We start from the raw sequence: 20,366 nt of genomic DNA, 5'->3' as shown, positions 1-20,366 counted from the left end.
CCCCTACCCCATTTTACACATAAGGTTAAGTGGGGCTGGAAGAAAAAGCCCAATTTATTCAGTGGCAGAGATGTAACTCATACCCAGGTCCTCAGAGTCTAACTAACTCCTGTGCATTTTCTATCCCACCAAGCAGCCTCTAGATCTGTTCTGGACTATTCTTTCCCAGAGATCCGGAGAGAAAGACCAGCTGGGACCAGGACCAGACAGGCTACAGTTAGCAGTCATCATGAAGGCAAGTTCAGTTGTGAATTAAGCTCATCTGGTCCCACACCTGTGACAATGCTTAGTAGTGTTCCCGCTACTCTGTGATTCTGGGCTACCCTAACAACTACTTCCCTTTTCCTGTTCATTGTTATCTCCAAAGCTGATCTAACAGGATGATGGCATCTTCCTATATAATCTACAATTAAAATAAAAAACAAAAACTTTAATGTGTCCAGGAATAAGTAGTGATTTGTTTCTCTTGCCTCCCTCTCAACTTAATCTACAATTATTCTAATACCCTCAGGAAGATCACTTTTCTTTCCTAGTTTACAGAAAAGAAAGGGGAAAGGGAAAATGGCTTATCTAACAGACAACTAAGAATTAGCAAATGCCAGGGACTAGATACTACATTAGGATTTCGAGTTGCAGGGCCCAATCATTTGCAAAAATAAAAATTCGCTGTATAAAAAATAGGCCAGCTGCACCAATAATGCAAAGACAGTTAAATAAGAGACTGTAATCCAACTTTCAAATGTTTTATTTTTAGTGTTTTAAAACATTTTAATACAACAAAGATATAAAATAATATATATTAGTTAAATCTGGATTTAATTTAGAATCAAGATATTTACTTATATACAATACTGTGCTTCAAGGTATGGCTACCACAGGAACTTTCACATCTTCAAGTAATACTAGTTTCTGTGGATAGGGTGACATTTAGGTAGAATTCTTGAAACAAAACATGTCCACTTTAATCCAAGCTAATTTTGCTTCCCCCATTATATACCAGTTTCCACTTCCTCTGTGCCATATCAGAAATATTTCAATTATCCTAACAATCCATAGATTCTCTGAATAAAAAATTATTAAAATTAAGCATTTTTAAGATGACACTACTACCTAATAACATTGTTTGGTTATGTTCAGACAACCCAGTAGTTTAGATTGAAACAGACCTGAAATAACAATGAAATTAATATAGTATTTCTTCTCTCTCCATATCAAGCACAACGCTTCTTTAAGCTTAAACATGGAGTACACAAAATAAAAAGTCCTTTGGTTAATTTAGGGTAGAACATATGCTAAAAACCAACTTTATTGGTAGCTGAATTATGGCTTATCGATTTCATAGATATTTTTATTGAGCTTGATGCAAAGTAATAGGCCACAGTTTAGTTACTTGAAATTGGTGGCTTTTGCTGGAATTTCAGCATTGGTCACCTGAAGCAGCCTGACTTTTGATGTTACTAACAATTCTCCTCTACAGAGACGCAGGGGTAATTCCAGTGAAACTTTTTACAAATGCAAACTGTCTTAAATGCCAAGTAAAGTTGGCATTAAAACTGACATGCTTTGTTGGCTTTGCAACTATCTAAATGAAACCAATACTGTTTAAGAAAGGTACTAGACTATTCTAAAAGACAGCTTTCTTGTCTCAAATGTCTGACTACTTTAAAGAACTGACAAATGACTTAGTATAATTACTTTTAGTAAGGGATAACTTAAGTCTACAAAAAAGACTATCGAAGAAATTTATTAGATCAGAGAGTTTAAAACAAGAATAAAGTTAATGTTCTCAAGCATTTTGGAATTAGAATCCTTAGAAAGTTTACTATGAAACTAATGATGAAATTGCCTTTTGCTGAATACAGTCAAAGCAAGTTAGTGTTATGAATATTACTTTGAATATATAAATAACACTTTCCAAACAGATGTCCCTAAAACAGACTGTTTTGTATCAGCTATAAAAGCATTTGTCTCCTCTCTTCTCCACTGACAAAGTACAGGATTTGGGGGAATTGCAAGTAACAACAATCAGGCAGGCACAGGGCAGAGAAGAATGCCACTCGCGGCCTCAGTTACATTACCAGCAGGTCTCTGTCAGTGGGTTTTCTTCTGGTGAACAGTCCACACTTATTAACGGACTGATTCTGAGGCTAAGCTCTTGCTTTCTGATTTAAAAAGATACTAATAAACAGACCCAGCATAAGGAAGTTGTCATTTTACAACTTCCTAGCAATTCTGGCCACAGAGAAATATGGAGAGGATAGGCATGTTGAGAATTCTGCAGCATAGCCAAAAAGGTTCCTCCCAAATTGTTTCAAGAGAACATCAAACTTGCCTTCTTCAAAACATTCTACTCCCTAAGAACGTCAATTACCCTTTAGTAACACTGCCCTCCATGAACTGGAAGGAAGGAAGGAAGGAAAGAAGGAAAGAAGAAAGGAAGGAAAGGAAAAAGGTCACACTGTCACCAGGAACACAGAAAATGCATCAAAGACTTTCAACATAACCTCCAGTTTGCATCCCTAAACCAAAACCTTCTTCATTCCTTCTATACTGAGGTCTCAGCGTTGAATGATGTAAGCTTCTCACAAGTCTGCAACTGTGAGAGGTTCTATGCAACTGTAGAACCTAATACAAGGTCAAAAACTATGTAGATCTAAGGCATGTAGCTTCTCTACCTAGCCACAGTCACTCTCAAAATATAAATGTTAATACTACCTTCACTATGGTTTAGATTTTTAACAAGAAAAAAAAACACAAAGAAAAAATCTGGAAATTTCTGGACAAAACAAAAAGCGACTAAAATGTAGGTTTCATGTTAAAAAAAAAACGGAAAAGAACTGTGTCTCAATTTCCAAGAAAGAGACTTAGAGATGATTGATTTATGTAAACACTTGCCTTGTAATAGTTATAACAATAAATTATAAGTCTAGCTTACCTTTTCCTCAAAACAGATATGATAAATCCAAGGTTGAAAAGTTATTTTACAATCTTCATAGTAGTCTGCTGTTAGGCACTCTCAATGTCAATAGCTCTGCAAATTAGTCCTAATTTATTTTTTTCTATTTTGTTCTAGAATAGAATCCATATGAAGGAAACAAGACTGATGTTAGGAAATTTGACCACTACGTAAGTAACTACTTAACATTCTTGAATTAATTTTGCCACAAATTTTTTTCAAACATTTTTCCAAAAGCCTGAACATTAGTGCCTCCCTAGCTAAATTCGGTCCTGTTCTGTCATTTGGAAAAACACTGGCAGTAACACATCTTTTGACCTCAAGCGTCAGACTATGCTAACTGGCATAGGAAGCCTCCTTCACCCTTCATAATGATGCAATTTCCTTAGATGAAATGTTGGCATTTCTGTCCCTAGCATGTAATAGAATCAACAATTTAAGCTATTGTAAGATTCTGAAGTATGAGATTTAAAAGCATAATAAAACTTGAATTGCTTTGTGCCATTTCTCAAGTGAGAAATAAAAAATAATGTTCAGAGCAGACCCAAATTGGGGTCACTTAGCACTGGCTAAAACTTGTTCACATAATATTCCTCTCCTGCCCCATCCATTCAAGGCTCCTCCATAGCTTATACAGGGGTAGGAATATGACTCAAAGTGCAAAAATAAAATATTTCACCCATCTAAGGAGCAGGTTTCTGCTAAGTGGCCTAATTTTAGACCTCAATATGCCAGCACCTTTTCTAACACCTTGTTTTAAAATGGAATGTAAAAACTACACAATTAATATTCCAAGTGGCTAAGCTCATCAAGCTCATCAGGTGGAGTTCAAATGGCAATTCCATAACCATCCTACTATCATAGCTACTAAAATTATTAAAAGTAAAGCGACAAATGTTATCACACAGATCAAATTACACAAGGTACTAAATTTCTAGTGTTGTAAACAGCAACTAAATTGTATCACTTCCTGACTGCCAAATTAAGTCTAAATAGAAAGAATGTATGTACACAATTGTATTTAAAAATTTAAAAAAACAAAAACAAAACCTTTTCAGATCCAAATATGTCTGTGACTGCTTACCTCTGATGACCAAGAATGAGATATTTCAAAAACCAAAAAGTTATATTATGCCTGCAACCTGCTATAAATTTCTTCCAGAAAGAGAAAAAATATTTTTTGCATGCATATCTCCCTACTTAAGGACATAAGAACTTTATCTAACATCTGGTAAAACACTCCACTGTTTTGCTCATTAAACATCATTCAAAAGCATAAAATTGGGCTGCCATCTAACTAACAGCTATTGCACAAAGTTATCCCAGGTACCTATATGACTAAAATTCAGCTAATTTTATTTTTATGGGTGCAGCCATGTTCCCCTCATGAATCCTGAACCCTCAGAACAAAATAGGAACTGCATCTTCTGTTGCATCTTTGGTGAAAAATGCCAGTACTGTATTTGTACTTTGTCACCTCAGGTACGGCCCCTTTCTCTTATTTCGGGCATCCTGCTATGTTCAATACACTTTTCTTGAAGATGGTTCAGAAGATAAAAATTATTAGTTAGCAAAACGGATCACTTTCCAGAGTTGCATTTTTAAAAAGACACAGAGGTTAGTTCAAAGAACAAGTACAACTGTTCGCTTGGTAGGGGTTTTTCTTTTGAAGGTAATGAGATTTGAAACATATTATTTTTTTGACTGGAGTCCTACTGGAAATAAAAAAAAAGCTTTCAACCAGCAAATTGCTTAAGTTGATTTGCTTAAGTTCAATACGCAAATACTCAACAAGTAAGGGTAACAGCCTGGCTTCAATCAATCCCATTACCTCTGCCTAAAGAGAAGGGGCAGAAAACATCTACTTAAGCTTTCTGTTCAAACAGATTTATAAGGACTCTTGATAGTTCTTTTTTGCTTTCTATAATCACAGCCTTGCTCAGAACAGGGAACTTTACTTTGTTAACATATGAGCCAAAAAGCAAGGCATCCAGGAACAACCAAGGGGGAGAAGCAAAGTTATTCACTTTCAACAGCCACTGTATATTTAATCACGAACTCATAACAAAGATAGTCTTCATCCAATTAGTCTTTTCATTATTGCTGGTTTTGAAAATGGCCAACAATATTCATTAGGTACTGTACCATTAACATTGCATTCAAAAAAAGAAAACATGGGAAACCAAATTCTTGCTCTCCTACTCTGCTGATATGCTCTGGTATTAGCTAGTGTATGGTAGTACAAAAAGAGTCTTGTTGTGATATAAAAGGCAATAAACACATCAATGGAATAATGTTCATGGGCAGCCAGAATGAAGAAGATTCCAAAGAGGTTGAGAACCCAGGATAAAGTGTGCAAGAAATTCCAGCTTCTTGGTGTATCTGGGAAAAGGACAGAAAGATCATTTTAAAACCACATTCCTTCTAATGCTTCTTAAGCCCCATGTTTCTTAAGTCAGTCTGTTTCTCTCACTCTTCATAGAACTTGATACCCGACCCGAAGCCTTCTCTGCAGTTAGTCATCTAATATGCATAGAAGCACTAAAGAGATACTTACATTCCGTGACAAAGAAATTCAGCATCGTCAGGACAACTGTGTGGCCACTGAACATGTAATCCCCACACGTGTGCACACCGGTCAGGGTCATACCGAAGCCGCTCCAGATGGCAAAGGCCCGGTGCAGTTTCTCCCATACGCTGCCGTAGATCTATAAAGAAAGCTGTGAATCAGTGCTTCAAGTGCTGGGGGAGGGAGGAGCTTCCAAACAGCTACTCCCACTGAAATTCAAATGCTGAATGGCTTAGAAATAAGATCTAAGCAAAAACAACCAGACCCTGAGTCTAATTCATTCCAGATATCAAGAATGGGTGGTGCAAGTTTGGCTGTATTCATAAATATTTTGGTAATTAAATGAAATCTACAGAATTCAAACTTCTCTACTAGGAGTTTCTTTATAATGAAAAGATCACTACGACATAAAAATATTTCCCAGTTTTTAATCCAATAAGAGAGTAGTAATGTGCTTGGCTGTTCTTGCCAATAAGAAATAGGCTATGACGGAGACAATGGCTACCATTCAATATCCATTCTCCAGTAACAGAATCTCAAATTTATTTAAAGTGGCAATGAACTCAACCAAAACACTGCCATTTCCCAGCCTCCCTTGCAGTTAGGTGTTGCTATGTGACTTAAGTTTTTCACAGTAAGATCTTAGTGGAAGTGTAAAAGAATTCTGGAAAGGCTACTAACAAAGGAAAGAGACAATGGCTCGCAGGAAGTCTTTTCTACCTTTCCCTCTTCTAGCCTACAACTCCGACATGACAGATGACGTTCCAGCAGCCTTCTTGAACCACAAAATGGCCTTGAGGATGCAAGCCAAGCGTTAGAATAGGAGAGCAGGAAGGCAGAAGAATCACGCCTCCATAGTTACCATATCTGACCCAGAGTACCTACTTTCAGACTTCTCTTGTGAGGGAGAATAAACCATTGTTTGTTTATTAAACCATAGCCATCTTGAACCCCAACCCCCACACATAAATTTAAAAAAGCAATCCATTTTGAGGAAGAGTTTGAGCAGTGGTCTCTCTCTCTCTCTCTCTCTCTCTCTCTCTCACACACACACACACACACACACACACACTCACACACACACGGACGGCATTTATTATAACACAGTAACAATACAAAAAATTGCTAAAATTGTATGTGCATTTACTATGTGCAAGGCGTACTGCTAAGTGCTTTATGTGTTATTACATTAAATTTCCACAATAATCCTATGAAGTAACTCAATTGTGCAGATGAGAAAACTGGCTTAGAGAGGGCACACAGCCAGCTAGTAAGTAACATAACTAGGATGTGAACGCAGGGAGTCCAATTCCAAAGCCCTAAATGTTTCCATTGCTTTGGTTGTCACGTAGCTTATAGTCCAAGAGTATAAAGCATGTTAGTCATGTCCTGAAGGCCTGCCTATAAAGCAAGTTCCAGAAAAAAATGTTTAGAAGTACACTTTACTTGAGATAATAGAAAAATGCACCTCGTTCAGCACAAAACAATGATAGCTTGAACAGTAACAAAGGTCACCAGATATTCAGTTTCTGCTTTAAAGACATCACTGACGTACAATTATGAGCTATTTTGCAGAATCTTGGCTCCTCAATCAGTTAGACCGCTTGACCACAGTGATGAAGGCATGAAACCAGATGACCTCAGGAACTGAATTAGGAAAGGAAAACCACTGAAGCTTGCACAAGAACTAACCAATCAGCTTCACCCTCGGCCCCTACCTCTAACCTTCAATCTCTGCGTTTAAGAACCTTTGCTCAAAAGCCATAGGGGAGTTTGGGTTTAAATAATTAGCTTCCCATTTTCTTGGCTTGGCGCCATGGCAATAAATGGCTCTGATTTCTCCTCTGCAAAACTCAGTGTTCAGTATTTTGCTCTACTGAGCATGGAGTGGGCGGACCCCCTTGTTGGGTAACAGAATATCCTCGTTAGATATTACAATTTCATTAGAAAGCTCACCTGCTGATTATACACAACCCAGCTTTCCCCTTCTGCCTTAGTTGAGGGCAGGAGAGAAAGAGGAATTTATTAGTAGAGAAAAGGAAAGAGAAGGTGCTAAAATAAACCTGATTTGGTTCTTCCATGACCTCTAATGAGAATAGGGTTAGAGATGTTACTCTCATGAAAGTGAAAAAATCAGGCAGTGAAGAACAGACAGCTAGGAAAAAATCTCAGCCAAGGATACCGGTGAGGTCAGTCAAAAGAAAGCAATTATTGCTCAATTACTCAAGTTTCCCTATCCTTTCCAGTCTTAAATAGCTCAAATATTCTTCCAGAAAAATAAAAATTGTAACACAACACAACAGAATGAATAAAATGCTTTGATAAGAAAAAGTATAGAAATTCGCTTTAAGCGTTTCTTTCCTTAAGGTGAGTCCGTTGCTTAATTTCAAAAGCAGGCATGTTTTTGGTTCTGCCCCCAAACCTCCGACTTCTAGGAATTTAATTTCAAGCAATTAATGACAATGAACGTTGCCCTATGGAAGTTCACTGTAAGGGATTTGATTGCTAGTTATTATCACCTTAACTTTCTATTTATTTTTTATTTATTAAATTTATTGTGGTGACATTGGTTAGTAAAATTATATAGGTTCCAAGTATACATTTCTATAATACATCATCTGTATGTTGCACTGTCTGTTCACCACCCAGAGTCAGTTCTCCTTCCATGACCATATATTACCTTTCTATTTTTAACAACTGCTGCAAATAATATAGGTCAATAAGTAGGTTATTTAGTAATTCAAAGCCATTAACATCATTTGGCGCAGATTTGAATAGAAATGTCCATAAATAACCAACTGGTAAACAGTCATTAGAGACAGAAAAAGGGCTGTCATGCTGCAGCGGGATGGTATCTAGTTTGGTTTTGCAGCACATGTTGCAGCCTTATGACCAAATGTCCTTCTCTTTAGTGGCTGACCCACAATTAAATACTTGCGCTATAGGAAATTCTCTTTTCAAGGTAATAAGCTTGCATTTTTCTTCTTTTAAATCTCTTCTAATCAATTAGCATGCTACTTGGGGAAACTGTTCTATCGCTACTTCACACCATGTACAGAAATAAATTCAATAGATTAAAGATTTAAATACAAAACATAAGACCATAAAAGTCTCAGGTATCATCTTTCATTAATCAGAATGGCAGTGACTGAAAAGATTGATAAGTAGTGCATGCACAGGGGTGGGAAACGGGCATGCATACATTGTTGGCAGTGAAAACTAGTCTTTCCTAGTGGACATTGGAGCAATACATATCACAATTTTTAATGTGTGTGTTCTTTGATTTCATAATTCCACTCCCAGGAATTTATATTAAGGAGATGATTAAATAGTGAAAAAGAATTAGTGTACAAGGATGTTTACAACAGCAGTGTTTATAAATAGTAAGATTTGGAAACAACCTAAATGAATATCACTTGGAGACTGGTAAATCATACAATGGAACACTCTGCAGCTATTGAAAAGATGTAGTATAGCTATATGTATTTCTTCAGAAAAAAGTAAACAACCTACTATTAAATAAAACATAGGCTAAAAAAAAACTATGTAATATAATTGTAAGTTTTGTTTAAAAAGTATCTATCTATATAAACTTATCTGAATATGTAAGCATGCTGAAAAATTGTCTATGTGACTATATATACTCGCACCACTGAATAGTTTTATTTATGGGGTAGGGTGAAAAAAGAGGGCATTATGAGAGCTTTGACTTTTTAATTTATATATTTCCCTAAAATTTGAATTTTTCTAATAAACATATAACTCTATAATGAGAAAAAAAATCACTTTCCCCTTTTGAAAAACAAAACAAAACAGCTTTTATCTTAAAAACAAAACATTTCCTTTACACTAAATCCTAAATGGCATATAACCCTTCTCGCTTTCTTAAGGGTCAGTCACTTAATATCTGGAGGAATTTCGTCACCCTTCAGCTCAGGGCTGTATTTTTAGCTCTTGATCTCCTCTGGCTGCTTAACCCTCCCTTGTTGGCATTTCAGCTACTTATAGTGCAGTAAAAGAACTGATAATTTTGTTTTACACTTTATAAACAATATTAAAATAACAAAGATGTTAATACACACATTTGAAGATTTGCAAACACATAACTAAAGCATGGAGGCTTAGAAAAGTCAGACAATAAATTCTTCTGATCAAATTCAATGAGTCACAATAGTCAATTTTGTATAAAAAGTGTTAAGTGATTTTCGGGTTTTTTTTTTATTGTTTTAAAGTAATTCATTACCCATTTTTTTTTTGTTCCCATCTGTATAATCTCTCTTCTCTCGATTTAACAAGAAGGGAAGATATGCCTACAGTAGAACAAAACTAGCTACAAAATATAAAACGAAAACAAAAAAAGCAGCCATTATTTAGTATATCCTAGAAAGAGTAAAGTTTGGAGGAGTGGGCACTATATTTTAAATGGAATATGGTCGAACTGCAACTCTTAAAAAAGGAGTGATAAGGAGAACGAAGGGACCAGAGTTCTGTGATGAGGAACTGAAAATGCTGAGGATGGTGGGAAAGGAACGATGATAATTGAAATCATTTTTTCTTCTATAGCTCCACAGAGTAGAACTAGTATCAACAAATAAAAGTAACAGGGAGGTAGATTCTGGCTTTACATTTTTACCAGATTATTTCTAGAGGTTCATTACAAGATACTGAAAATACTGAAAAGCACATTTTAATATTAAAAGCAAAGTCTTGGCCCCACTGCATACATGGTGCCATGAACCCACGGAGAATACGAGGAAAGAACAATAAAGAAGGCAGCAGGCTACCTTTCCAGTACATTGCAGGTGCTGTCCCGGCACGGAGAGCGAGGTCACAAACATGGTAAAGCAGCGAAGCAAGAACACAGTACCCATCAGACTACAGAGCCTTCGCAGAAGTATTGACCTGTGAACAGAGTGACCAAACGGGGAGGTGATCAGAAGAAAACAAACCCAAACACCCCAGCTATCCAATGTTTACTTAAAGGGAAAGCAAGCAGGAAAACCGCTCGACTCTTTGAAGAGGACGGAAATCTCAGAGACAGTCTAAAGCATCACTGTCCAGTAGAGCTTTCTGCAATGATGAAAATGTTCTATAACTGAACTGTCCAACAGGCCAGCTACGTGTGGCTCCTGGGCACTTGAACTGTGACTAGGACGACTGAGGAGCTTTATTTTAATTTTATTTTCACTAAATTTAAATAGCCACATGTGGCTAGCACCTGCCATGCTGGACAGTGCAGACCTTAGAGCGTCACAGAACATGGTAAGAGAAAATATGGCTGAGAGAAAGCAAGAGTAGACTCTTGTAAAAGACAAGACTTGTGCCTCGTCTGACTCAACTTAGTGCTAGTCCTATTACTCATATATTGCTCATAAATTATTTACTTAATGAGAGGTATAAAGTTAAACACGTGATTCTAGGGAATTTTTTGCTTACTAATAACATTGTAAATTTCTTCATGATAGCAGCTACCTAATAAATGTTCTCTAACTTCTCCTAACTTCAACTTAAGCTATAAAAGTTTTTTTAATACTAAGCTTTACATTAAGTATATCTCTAACACAAATTTTGAACTGCATTGTGACATCACTTGCACTGTTGTATTATTTTGAAAAATGTCTTAAACCAAAACAGACTGTAAGATTCTTAAGTACTGGGACTATACTTTACCCATTTTCAAAATGCTCCCCCCCCACCCTCAAAAAAAGCACTGGATGCAAAGTTAGGTATATTTCAAACTTTAATGTGTACACCTGGAATGGAGCCTAGAATTCTGCATTTTAACAAGAGCCCACGTGATTCTAATGAAAGCGGCACAAAGACCACATTTTGACACTTTCTTTCTCTAATTTAAACATGAAAATTTACATTTAACTGGCAACTGCTATGATTTGCTAAACCTACCAGGGTTTCCTATAAACTCGTGTTTTGAAAAGTGGATAAATTCAAATCCATAGCATGTTGTAAGACAAACTTAAACCAGAAAGCAGCAGTTTTTTAAAACTACGTCTGGTTTTAAGCAACCCAGTTAAAAATATTGCTGCAAACAGGAGAGAATGAAGTGCAATATGGCCTAAAAGTGTGACAGGAATAGCAAATGTCAACCTTTCGCTTCACCTTCAAAGCCCTGAAATAATTGCTTCTTAGGACCCAAAGCTCGTCACTGTGGTTTACCTCAAGCTCCCTGTGGGAAGAAAGGATCGAAAAATCAAGAAAGTGGCCCTGTTCCTCTTCAGCATCCAAAGACGAAGAAGAGCAGATCCACAAACTTTCTAGTTCTTTAAGTTTTTCTTCAGTGTGCCTTATGTTTTACTTAAATCAAGTAATTTTATCTCATTAACATAGGAAAAGAGCCTCCCTTTATGCTTCTTTTTTTTTAAATGAGAAAAAATTTTCCCTTTATATTTCTTGAACATGCCAAAGAAGCATGTTCCCTATTCAGCAATTTCCTGTCCCATCTGAAGTAAACCACACTGATGAGGCGTGTATGGTCTGTGCAAAATAATCTCTTTTTCAATGGGCCTCCTCCAAGCAGAGAAGTTTCTTCTATCCAAACATGTGACCACAGACTGTCCTTGGAGTAGTTTCTATCCTTCTACATAACACGACATTTTTTCTGTTTCATAAGAAAAATAAGGCTAGAATGTCAAAGGTTAGCCCATGATCGATCATCGCTATCTGTGATCTTTCTCTGCAGATATTCTGAATGTTCAGAATATTTCTAAATATGTAGCTGTCACCTCAGGCTGACCTTTGCTGACCAAACCTCCAACATTGTCCTTTGTCAATAACTACCATGTCATAATGACTAGAGAAGGAAATTAACAAGGAAACTGCAAAGGGAGAAACAAGTTTGATGACCTTTAACACAATCAAAACACTTTCAGTCTTTTAATGGAATAAGTGAGGTACCTGTGCTTGTGAAGAAGAAGAACCAGGAGCCAAATATAGCACAGAATCATGCCACATACTTCTGTCATGGCAAAGGCCCATGGGATTCTAGGAACACTAAAACAGAAAAAAATTACATATTGGGCTGACAAGAAGTATATGTACATAAGTGACGCCACTCTTTTCAATAAGATACTCTTCTAACAGTGACCTTAAAATTGTTTTCTATAACTTCTACCTCTTTTATGAGATGATATTTGGAGAATCTAAGGGAAACAACTGTTTCATAAAGTACCCTATTAACCAGATTCTCTTGTTGTCTGTGATTCCCAGTCATAGTTCTCAGCAGAGAAGTAACGGCCCTTTTCTCCCTCCCTATAGCATGGCAGACCTGAATCTAGGAATGCCCACAAAAGACAGCGGAAAAAAGGCTCACTTCTTGCACGATGTGCTTATTTCAGAATCCAGACAAGCAGGGCTTGACCTTAACTCCTCTGTTTTCAATACAGAGTAGTTCCCCTTACCCATGGGGTACACGTTCCAAGAACCCCAGTGGATGCCTGAAATCATGGCCAGTACCAAATCCTATATATCCTATGTGTTTTCCCATATATACGTACCGCTGATAAAGTTTAATTTATAAATTAAGCTCAGTAAGAGATTAACAATAATAACCCATAATAAAATAGAACAATTATAACAATATATTGTAATAAAGTTAGGCGAATGTGGTCTCTCTCTCGTGCAGTATCTTATTGTACTGTTCTCAACCTTCTTCTTGTGATGATGTGAGATGCTAAAATGCCTCCATGATGAGATGAAGTGAGGTGAATGAGACATTGTTAAATAAAGGTCACTTGCACAGAAGCCCTGTGATACTGCTGATACTGTGACAGCCGATCTGATAACTGAGACGGCTACTAAGTGACTAATGGGCAGGGAGCGTACACAGCGTGATATGCTGGGGAAAGGGAGGACTCTTGTCCAGGGCGGGACTCCTCTTATGCATTTTTAATCTATTGCTGACTTATTTATCTGGCATCACTAGGGAAAGGATTATTTCACATAACAGAAATTTTCAGATAAAAGATTCTTTTAAATGACTTGTAAAAATTCAAACTTTTAAAATAAACACATAAAAACCAAATATATGTGTATGTATATGTATTTATACAAATTTTTATATATTTAAAAGTTTTACAATGTTTATGATGAAAATAAGTTTTCTGCCTTACCCCACCAACCTAAACTTAATTCTTGTTCCCCAGAGGTGATCACTTTCACTTTTCTATTTTATCTGACATATTTTTTAGTCACACACCACACACAAACATATACATACATTCTCCCATGCTCTCAATATTATTTCACAATTTTGTTTAGTTTGTAAATATTATTCATAGCTGAGTCAGAGAACAGTGATTAAAGCCCTTTCTTGTACAACTTACAATTCTCTGGAGCTAATAAAGAACTCTCTTTTTTTTCTTTTTAGTTTGCTCTGTTTCTTGTGGGCCTATCACCAATTCATCTCCAAACTATTCTATCAATTTCAATTTTTCCTTCAGGGGAAGCTCTCCCAGAGCTCTTCTTCTTGTCCACTCTAGAATGGTTGCCATTTTCTCCTGCATGGCTATTTGTTGGAATAAAACTGAACCGTCATCTTGGGAATTCCTCTCTTCTACAACGGATTCTCTGCTTCCTGAATCTCATGTTCTCCTCTTTCTCAGTTTACTCCTTAGTTTTGATGGTGTATATTATATCCTCCAGCTGTTTTCTGAGAAAGAGGGGCTAGAGTTTTTAATGTCAGATTTAGTTGAGGTTTATTTACAAGCAGAAAAATTCACCCTTTTTAACTATACAATTCAATGAGTTTTGACAAATGTATTCAGTCATGTAATCACCACCACAATAAAGACATAGAACATTTCCATCACTCCAGAAAGTTCCCTTGTGCCCCTTTGTAGTCAAGCCCCTCCCTCACTTCCAGCTCTGGGACAACCACTGATCTCTGATGTCCATCCCTTACAGGTTTGCCTTTTCTGGAAGGGCACATAAATGCACTCACATAGTGTTTGTCCAGATACCTTCTGTATCTGACTATTTTCATTCAGCATGGATATGTTTCAGATTGATCCATGTTACTGCATGCATAATTCTTTATCTGCAGTTCCTTTATCCATTCACTGGTTGATGGACATTTTGGGCGACTTTCAGTTTGGGGTGATTATGAATAAATGCCACATACAGGTCTTTGCATGGACATATGTTTTCATTTCTCTTGGGTAAACACCTAGGAGTGAAAGTGCTTAGTCTTTTGTTAAATGTGCATTTAAAATTTTCAGAAACGATCAAACTGTTTTCACAGCAGTTGTATCATTTTGCATTTCTACCAGCAGTGTATGACAGCATCAGTAGCTCTGAAGCCTCATCAGGCCGTGTTACTATCTTTTTTTTTTTTTTTTTGTCATTTTAGCAATTCTATAGGTGTGGGCTGGAGAATAAATTTTTGAGACTTGCCAATTTAAAAATATCCTTGGGTTTAAACCTTGTATCTAACTGGTAGTCTGCCTGGACAGAGAATTCTAGGTTAGAATGCTAAAGGCATTGTTCCATTGTCTTCTAGCTTTCACTGTTGCCAAGAGGTTTGATGCTATTTGAATTTCCAGTCTTTGTATGTTACCTGTCTTATCTCCTAAGAAGTTTTTAGGATCTTCTGTCTGTATCCAGTGTTCTGAAATTTTTCGGTTCTTGTACTGGGTGGCTCAGTGGCCCCTTTCGGTCTGGAAAGTCACATCCTTTGGTTCTGAGAAATTTCCTTGTATTATATCTTAGGTAACATTTTCCCCTTCATTTTTTTCTATGTATTCTTTACAGAAGCCTGGTTTGGTCCCTGTGAGACCAACTGGATTGATCTTACCTTTTCTCCTCTACATTTCATCTCTATTCTACATGCTGGGCAATTTCATCGAATCTGTTCAATTATCCTGCTGGATTTTAAATTTCTACTTTCATTTTTTATTTTCCAAAAGCTTATTTTCTCTGTATTTCCCCTTTTTATAACCCACTGTTACTGTCTTATAGCATGCAACATCTCATCTGTGAGAATATGGTTGTTGTTTTTTTGAAGTGTTGCTCTCCCTTTTCTGTTTTTCCAAGTTTGCTTTTTTCTGTTTGTATTGGTCTCTTTTCCTCAAATGTCTGGTGATTCTGGACTAACCATTCATATTTGACAGTGAAGTACTAAAACCCAAAACAAAACACAACACTGAGACTCTGTGTTCACGGACTGAGCCTGTCAAGTTGTGGGTTTCGCTGACTGAGCACATCTGGTTTATGAGCCAGGGGTACGTGTATCTCTCCTACCACAGTATCTACAGTTCTTTTCTCTTGTGCAGGTTTTCTAAGGAGAGGAATCTGTTCTCCTGCTGGGAGGACTGGGGTTGGGTGGGAGTGGGGATGGGAAATAAGTCTGGCTGTTTAAGTAAGGGAGCTGGAAGTCTCAGTGATCAATCGGTAGATTTACAGTTAATCCTAAAAACATATTAAAAAACATACACCTTTGTTCCCATGGGGGCCCAGTGTCCAGAGTCCAGAGTCTATCACATTCAGCTCCTCTGGAGAACATACCACCTGTCTTCCGGCAGAGTAGAGCATGTCTAAAAGCTTCTTCAATTGATTTCCAACCAAATCTCTCATATTTAGCTCCTGTCTGTACCTGGTCTCAAGAGATGCTTGGTGCTTCCCGTCCTGAGAGTTTTTCTGGAGCTCTGCAGTACAAATAAACTCACCTCTTAGGCACTGCCAGTCCCCACTCCCAATTTCACAAGAGGTACTTAGCTTTCCACTTTCCAAATTTTCATTATTATCAGTATTTTTGTCTTCATGGGATTATAGGGTACACCCCGCCCCTTTTTACTGTCCTTGTAGTGGAGTATTGTGAGAAAACTGTCAAATGAGTATTCAGTATCTTGTATTTATGATGCCTTTTTTTTAAAGATAGAATTGAACTTTCTTTGGCAATTCAGAGGCATCACTGTGAACACTGATTATTACGTTGAACATGGTAATGACCTCAAGGACTACTGAGAAATGAAGGACAGTGAACTCCCAGATTGATGTGGTTTTTCCATTACTTACGTTTGCTTTCTATAGTTTTTCTGCTTCCTCCCTTGCTATTATGGTTATCAGCTATCCCTCTCATTGTTGTAAGTGGGCCTGCCTCTAGAAGCATCCCTCTTTCTTTCTAATTTTCTATTTATGTTGTGCCGAAACTCTTGGAATTTTGTCAAATAAGCCTCAGAGGCAAACTCTGAAACAAAGATCAGTGTGAAAGTGATTAGGAGTGTTCCCAAGGGAAAACCACAGGGCAATGGGGAAGTGACAGGAAGGCAAGGAAGCGAGGCAAAGGGGGGACATCAAGCACAGCCCCGTGGGACCTCAGGCAAGGGGCACTTTGGCTCAGTCCTGTGGGGAGTTTGGGAGACAGTGTAGGTCCAGCCTAAAAGCTGTCCCAATTAGGGCGAAGAGAAATGAAATATTTATACCCCACCTCACCAGTCTTTGGTTAAGGGTTGCTGCTGGAGCGATGTCAATTTCCAAGCATGTTTGGTTCTCTTTACAAGCAGGCAAAGTGGGTTCCAGCAGCCCAAGAGCAGCTCCCCAACAAAGGCATATTTGTGGAGGTTGGGAGTATCAATGTGCAAGAAAATAGAAAACAGATCTGAGGGGATATAGGAAGTACACTGACAGCACCTGCTACCATTATCTTGTGAATAAAGTTTAGATACTAAGAGCGTGGAGATTTGTAATAGGTGGCATTGTAGTGTTAGGTAAAATTTGGTTTCAAATCCCTGCTGTTAACTGAAAACATATGTCTGCACAAAATTTTGTACACTAATGTTTATAGCAGCAGCAGTAGTAGCCAAAAAGTAGATACAACTCAAACATTAATCACCTGATGAATGGATAAAGAAACTGCAGTATATCCATGCAATGGAATATTACTCTGTAATAAAAAGGAACGAAATACTTATATATACTACTATGTGGATGAATCTTGAAAGCATTATGCTAAATTAAACAAGCAAGACACACAGAAAAAGGCCACATACTGTATGATTCTATTTACATGAAATGTCCAGAATAGGCAAATCCATAGAAACAGAAAATAGATGAGTGCTTGCCAGCATCTGAAGAAAGACGGGAATGGGGTGTGACTAATAATGGATATGAGTTTCTTTTGGGGGCAATGAAAATGTTCTGGAATTAGTGGTGATGGCTGCACAACTTTGTAAATATACTAAAAACCACTGAATTGTACACTTTAAATTAAAATCCTCATTGTACTTCCGGACCATTTCCCCTCTTTTCTCCCATTATGCCTCGCTATAATCATCTATAGACCCTCCGCATCCATTCGCTCATTTCCTGAAGATTCTAGTTTCTGCTTCACTTGTCGCTCTCTCCAGAACTTCTCCTCCTGTTGTAATTTGTGTTCTTCACATCACTTTTCTTTTAACTTCTCCTCCTATGACCTTGTCTTTTACTCTACTTCAGTCACCCATGGTTATAACCTGGATCTTGTCATTATCAAGATTCTTCTTCATAATCTCAGTGTCAAGAATCCCATACTAACCAATACCCCTTGTTTTTCCAGCTTATTCCTTCTAGTACTCCAACTTCAACAATTCTGAAACCTAAAATCCACTGCTCTTATAACATTTTCACTTTCTTTGACGTACCTCATATCCTCACATCCCTCCTTATCCACCCGAGTCCATGGTCAATCATTATAATCACTCCCTTGTCCTTTGTTCCTTCATTGTGCCACCTAGAAAAATTTCAGCCCTGCCTGAATCCAATTTCCCATCTATCCCGTACCTGTATCTGCAGTGAGGCTGGTAAAACACATGGTGGCAACATGACTACGGTGCCAACATGACTACCAAGCCCACGGAGGCCGTCAGTGCTGCCCCTGTATCACACAAGTCTATCCCTCTCCTCAATGACTATTTTACACCTCATCCTTTCTCCTCAAATCTCCAACCTTCTCTCCATTCTAATTCTGTTTGAAGAGAAAATCAAAACAATCAGAAAAGCATTTCCTCATGCTCCACCATTACATCCAGCAAACTTCTACCTCGATTTCCATCTTTTCTACCTTCCTCTGTGTGGATGAACAGTCCATGTGCGTAAGACGAGCCTTTTCCACCCACTAGAGCCCATCCCTTATCATATACTCAGGGACATGACATGACTCCAACAATTGTACCTTCTCTTTCCTCTAACATCATCCCCCTCCCTCAAAATCCGGTCATTCCTATCAGCAACGTAACAAATCAGCTGTAATATAGCCCAGCCACAAGAGAACGCTGGTAACTCCATATCCTTTTCTCCTCTCCCCAGCCTGCAGCTTCATTTCTCCGCTGCCCTTAAAGGAAAACTTGTAAGACTTGATTGTTTCCAATTTCTCTCTTCCCGTTCTCTTTCTCTCCCTTATCATTTCTTTGCTCATTTTTTTTTAATTTAAAAATTCTGATCATACCAAAAGAAAAGTTGAAAAGATAAACACTACATTCTTCACCTAAAGCTATCAATTGTTTACAATAATTAACATTTTCCACATTTCTTTCATTTCACTTACTATAAGTATCTACATACACATACACATGTACTCTTTTGGAGGAGACTGAACCCCCGAAAAGTAAGTTGCAGACATTATAGCACACTTCCCCTAAATACTTTGACATGTATCTAAGAACAAGGATATCTTAGTCATAACCTGATACACTACTACATCCAGAAAAGAGTAACACTGCTTTAGTGTTACACTGCATCAGTTAATATGCAGTCCATATTTGAATTTTCCCAACTGTCCCCAAAATGTCTTTTATGGCAGTATTTTTTTCCTTGATAGAGGACCTAGTTAAAGTTCATGCATTGCTCTTGGTTATGTCTCTTCAATTTCCCTTACAATTCCTCCCTGCTTGGCTTTTGTCTGCCATGATATTGACATTTTTGGAGAGTCTAAATCAGCTATCTTGTAGAATGTACCATGCTCTGGATTTGTCTCATAATTTCCTTATGATTAGATTTAGGATATATTTGGCGGAGGCAAGAGTATTACGTAAGTGATTAGTGAATTGGATGTGATTAGATCACATCCAATGCTCCTAACATCAGTTTATCTCACTGTGATAATACCTTTGATTATTTGGTTAAAATGACACATGTAAAGGTCATTGTACATGTGTCATTTACAATGACATATGCCATTGTAAAGGTACCTTATTCCCCCGTAATTAAGTATAATATGTGAGATAATACTTTCAGATCATGTGATTATCTTTCCCCTAATAGATTCTGCATCCACTTGCCTGAATCAATTATTACATTGGAGGTTGCAAAACAGTCAGGAATAGCCATCCACATTTCTTTGTTGGTATTATTCTTGAAGAACTTTTCCTCTCACCGCACTACTTTTTGCTTGTTTTGTTTGTTACTATGGCTTCATAGATTCTTTTTCTTACTCGACATAGTATAATCCATTGCCATCACTATTCTTTTTGATGTTCCAATTGTCCTAATTTGATCAGTGGGAGCACCTTCAAACCAGTTCCTATGTGTTTTTGACATGTTTCCATTGGTTTTGTGTGCTTCCTTGCTTTACAGCACAAGATCTGCTTCGGGCTCATTTCTCACTTTCCTTGCCCCAGACTTAAAATCAGCCATTTCTCTATGGAGCCTTGGCCTGGGGTTCTTTTTGGTGGGGATTGGTATTTAAAACCATCATCTGGATGCTCATGGTGCTCATGCTACTGAGTTTTCCTTGCAAATCATTTCATATCACTTTGTAGAAATCTTCCTCAGTCTTTTTTATGATTAAATAGTAATTAAACAGTACTGTATTGTATAGATGTACAGTAGTATATTCGACTAGTTTTCCATGGA

General features: G+C 37.4%; 1 protein-coding gene across 4 annotated transcripts in view; it reads right to left on the bottom strand.

Moving 5' to 3' along the window:
* Positions 1 to 727: 727 nt before the first annotated feature.
* Positions 728 to 20,366, bottom strand: part of SAMD8 (sterile alpha motif domain containing 8) — a 50,594-nt gene continuing 30,955 nt past the window's right edge. For 2 of the 4 annotated variants that reach the window (XM_019745967.2, XM_074339638.1), the window contains exons 3-6: positions 12,438 to 12,533; positions 10,310 to 10,427; positions 5,514 to 5,664; positions 728 to 5,338 (exon numbers count right to left, since the gene is read on the bottom strand). In XM_019745967.2, the coding sequence (XP_019601526.1) occupies positions 5,034 to 5,338; positions 5,514 to 5,664; positions 10,310 to 10,427; positions 12,438 to 12,533 (670 nt within the window). In that variant the 3' untranslated portion in view covers positions 728 to 5,033. Of the gene's footprint in view, positions 5,339 to 5,460; positions 5,665 to 10,309; positions 10,428 to 12,437; positions 12,534 to 20,366 lie in introns of those variants that run through there. The other 2 variants (XM_019745968.2, XM_074339639.1) reach the window with 2 other exon arrangements.

This window comes from Rhinolophus sinicus, linkage group LG07, assembly GCF_036562045.2.
Source record: "Rhinolophus sinicus isolate RSC01 linkage group LG07, ASM3656204v1, whole genome shotgun sequence".
Classification (NCBI taxonomy): domain Eukaryota; kingdom Metazoa; phylum Chordata; class Mammalia; order Chiroptera; family Rhinolophidae; genus Rhinolophus; species Rhinolophus sinicus.
The sequence above is the reverse complement of the archived record's forward strand: the minus strand, read 5'-3'. Positions and strand labels throughout refer to the sequence as shown.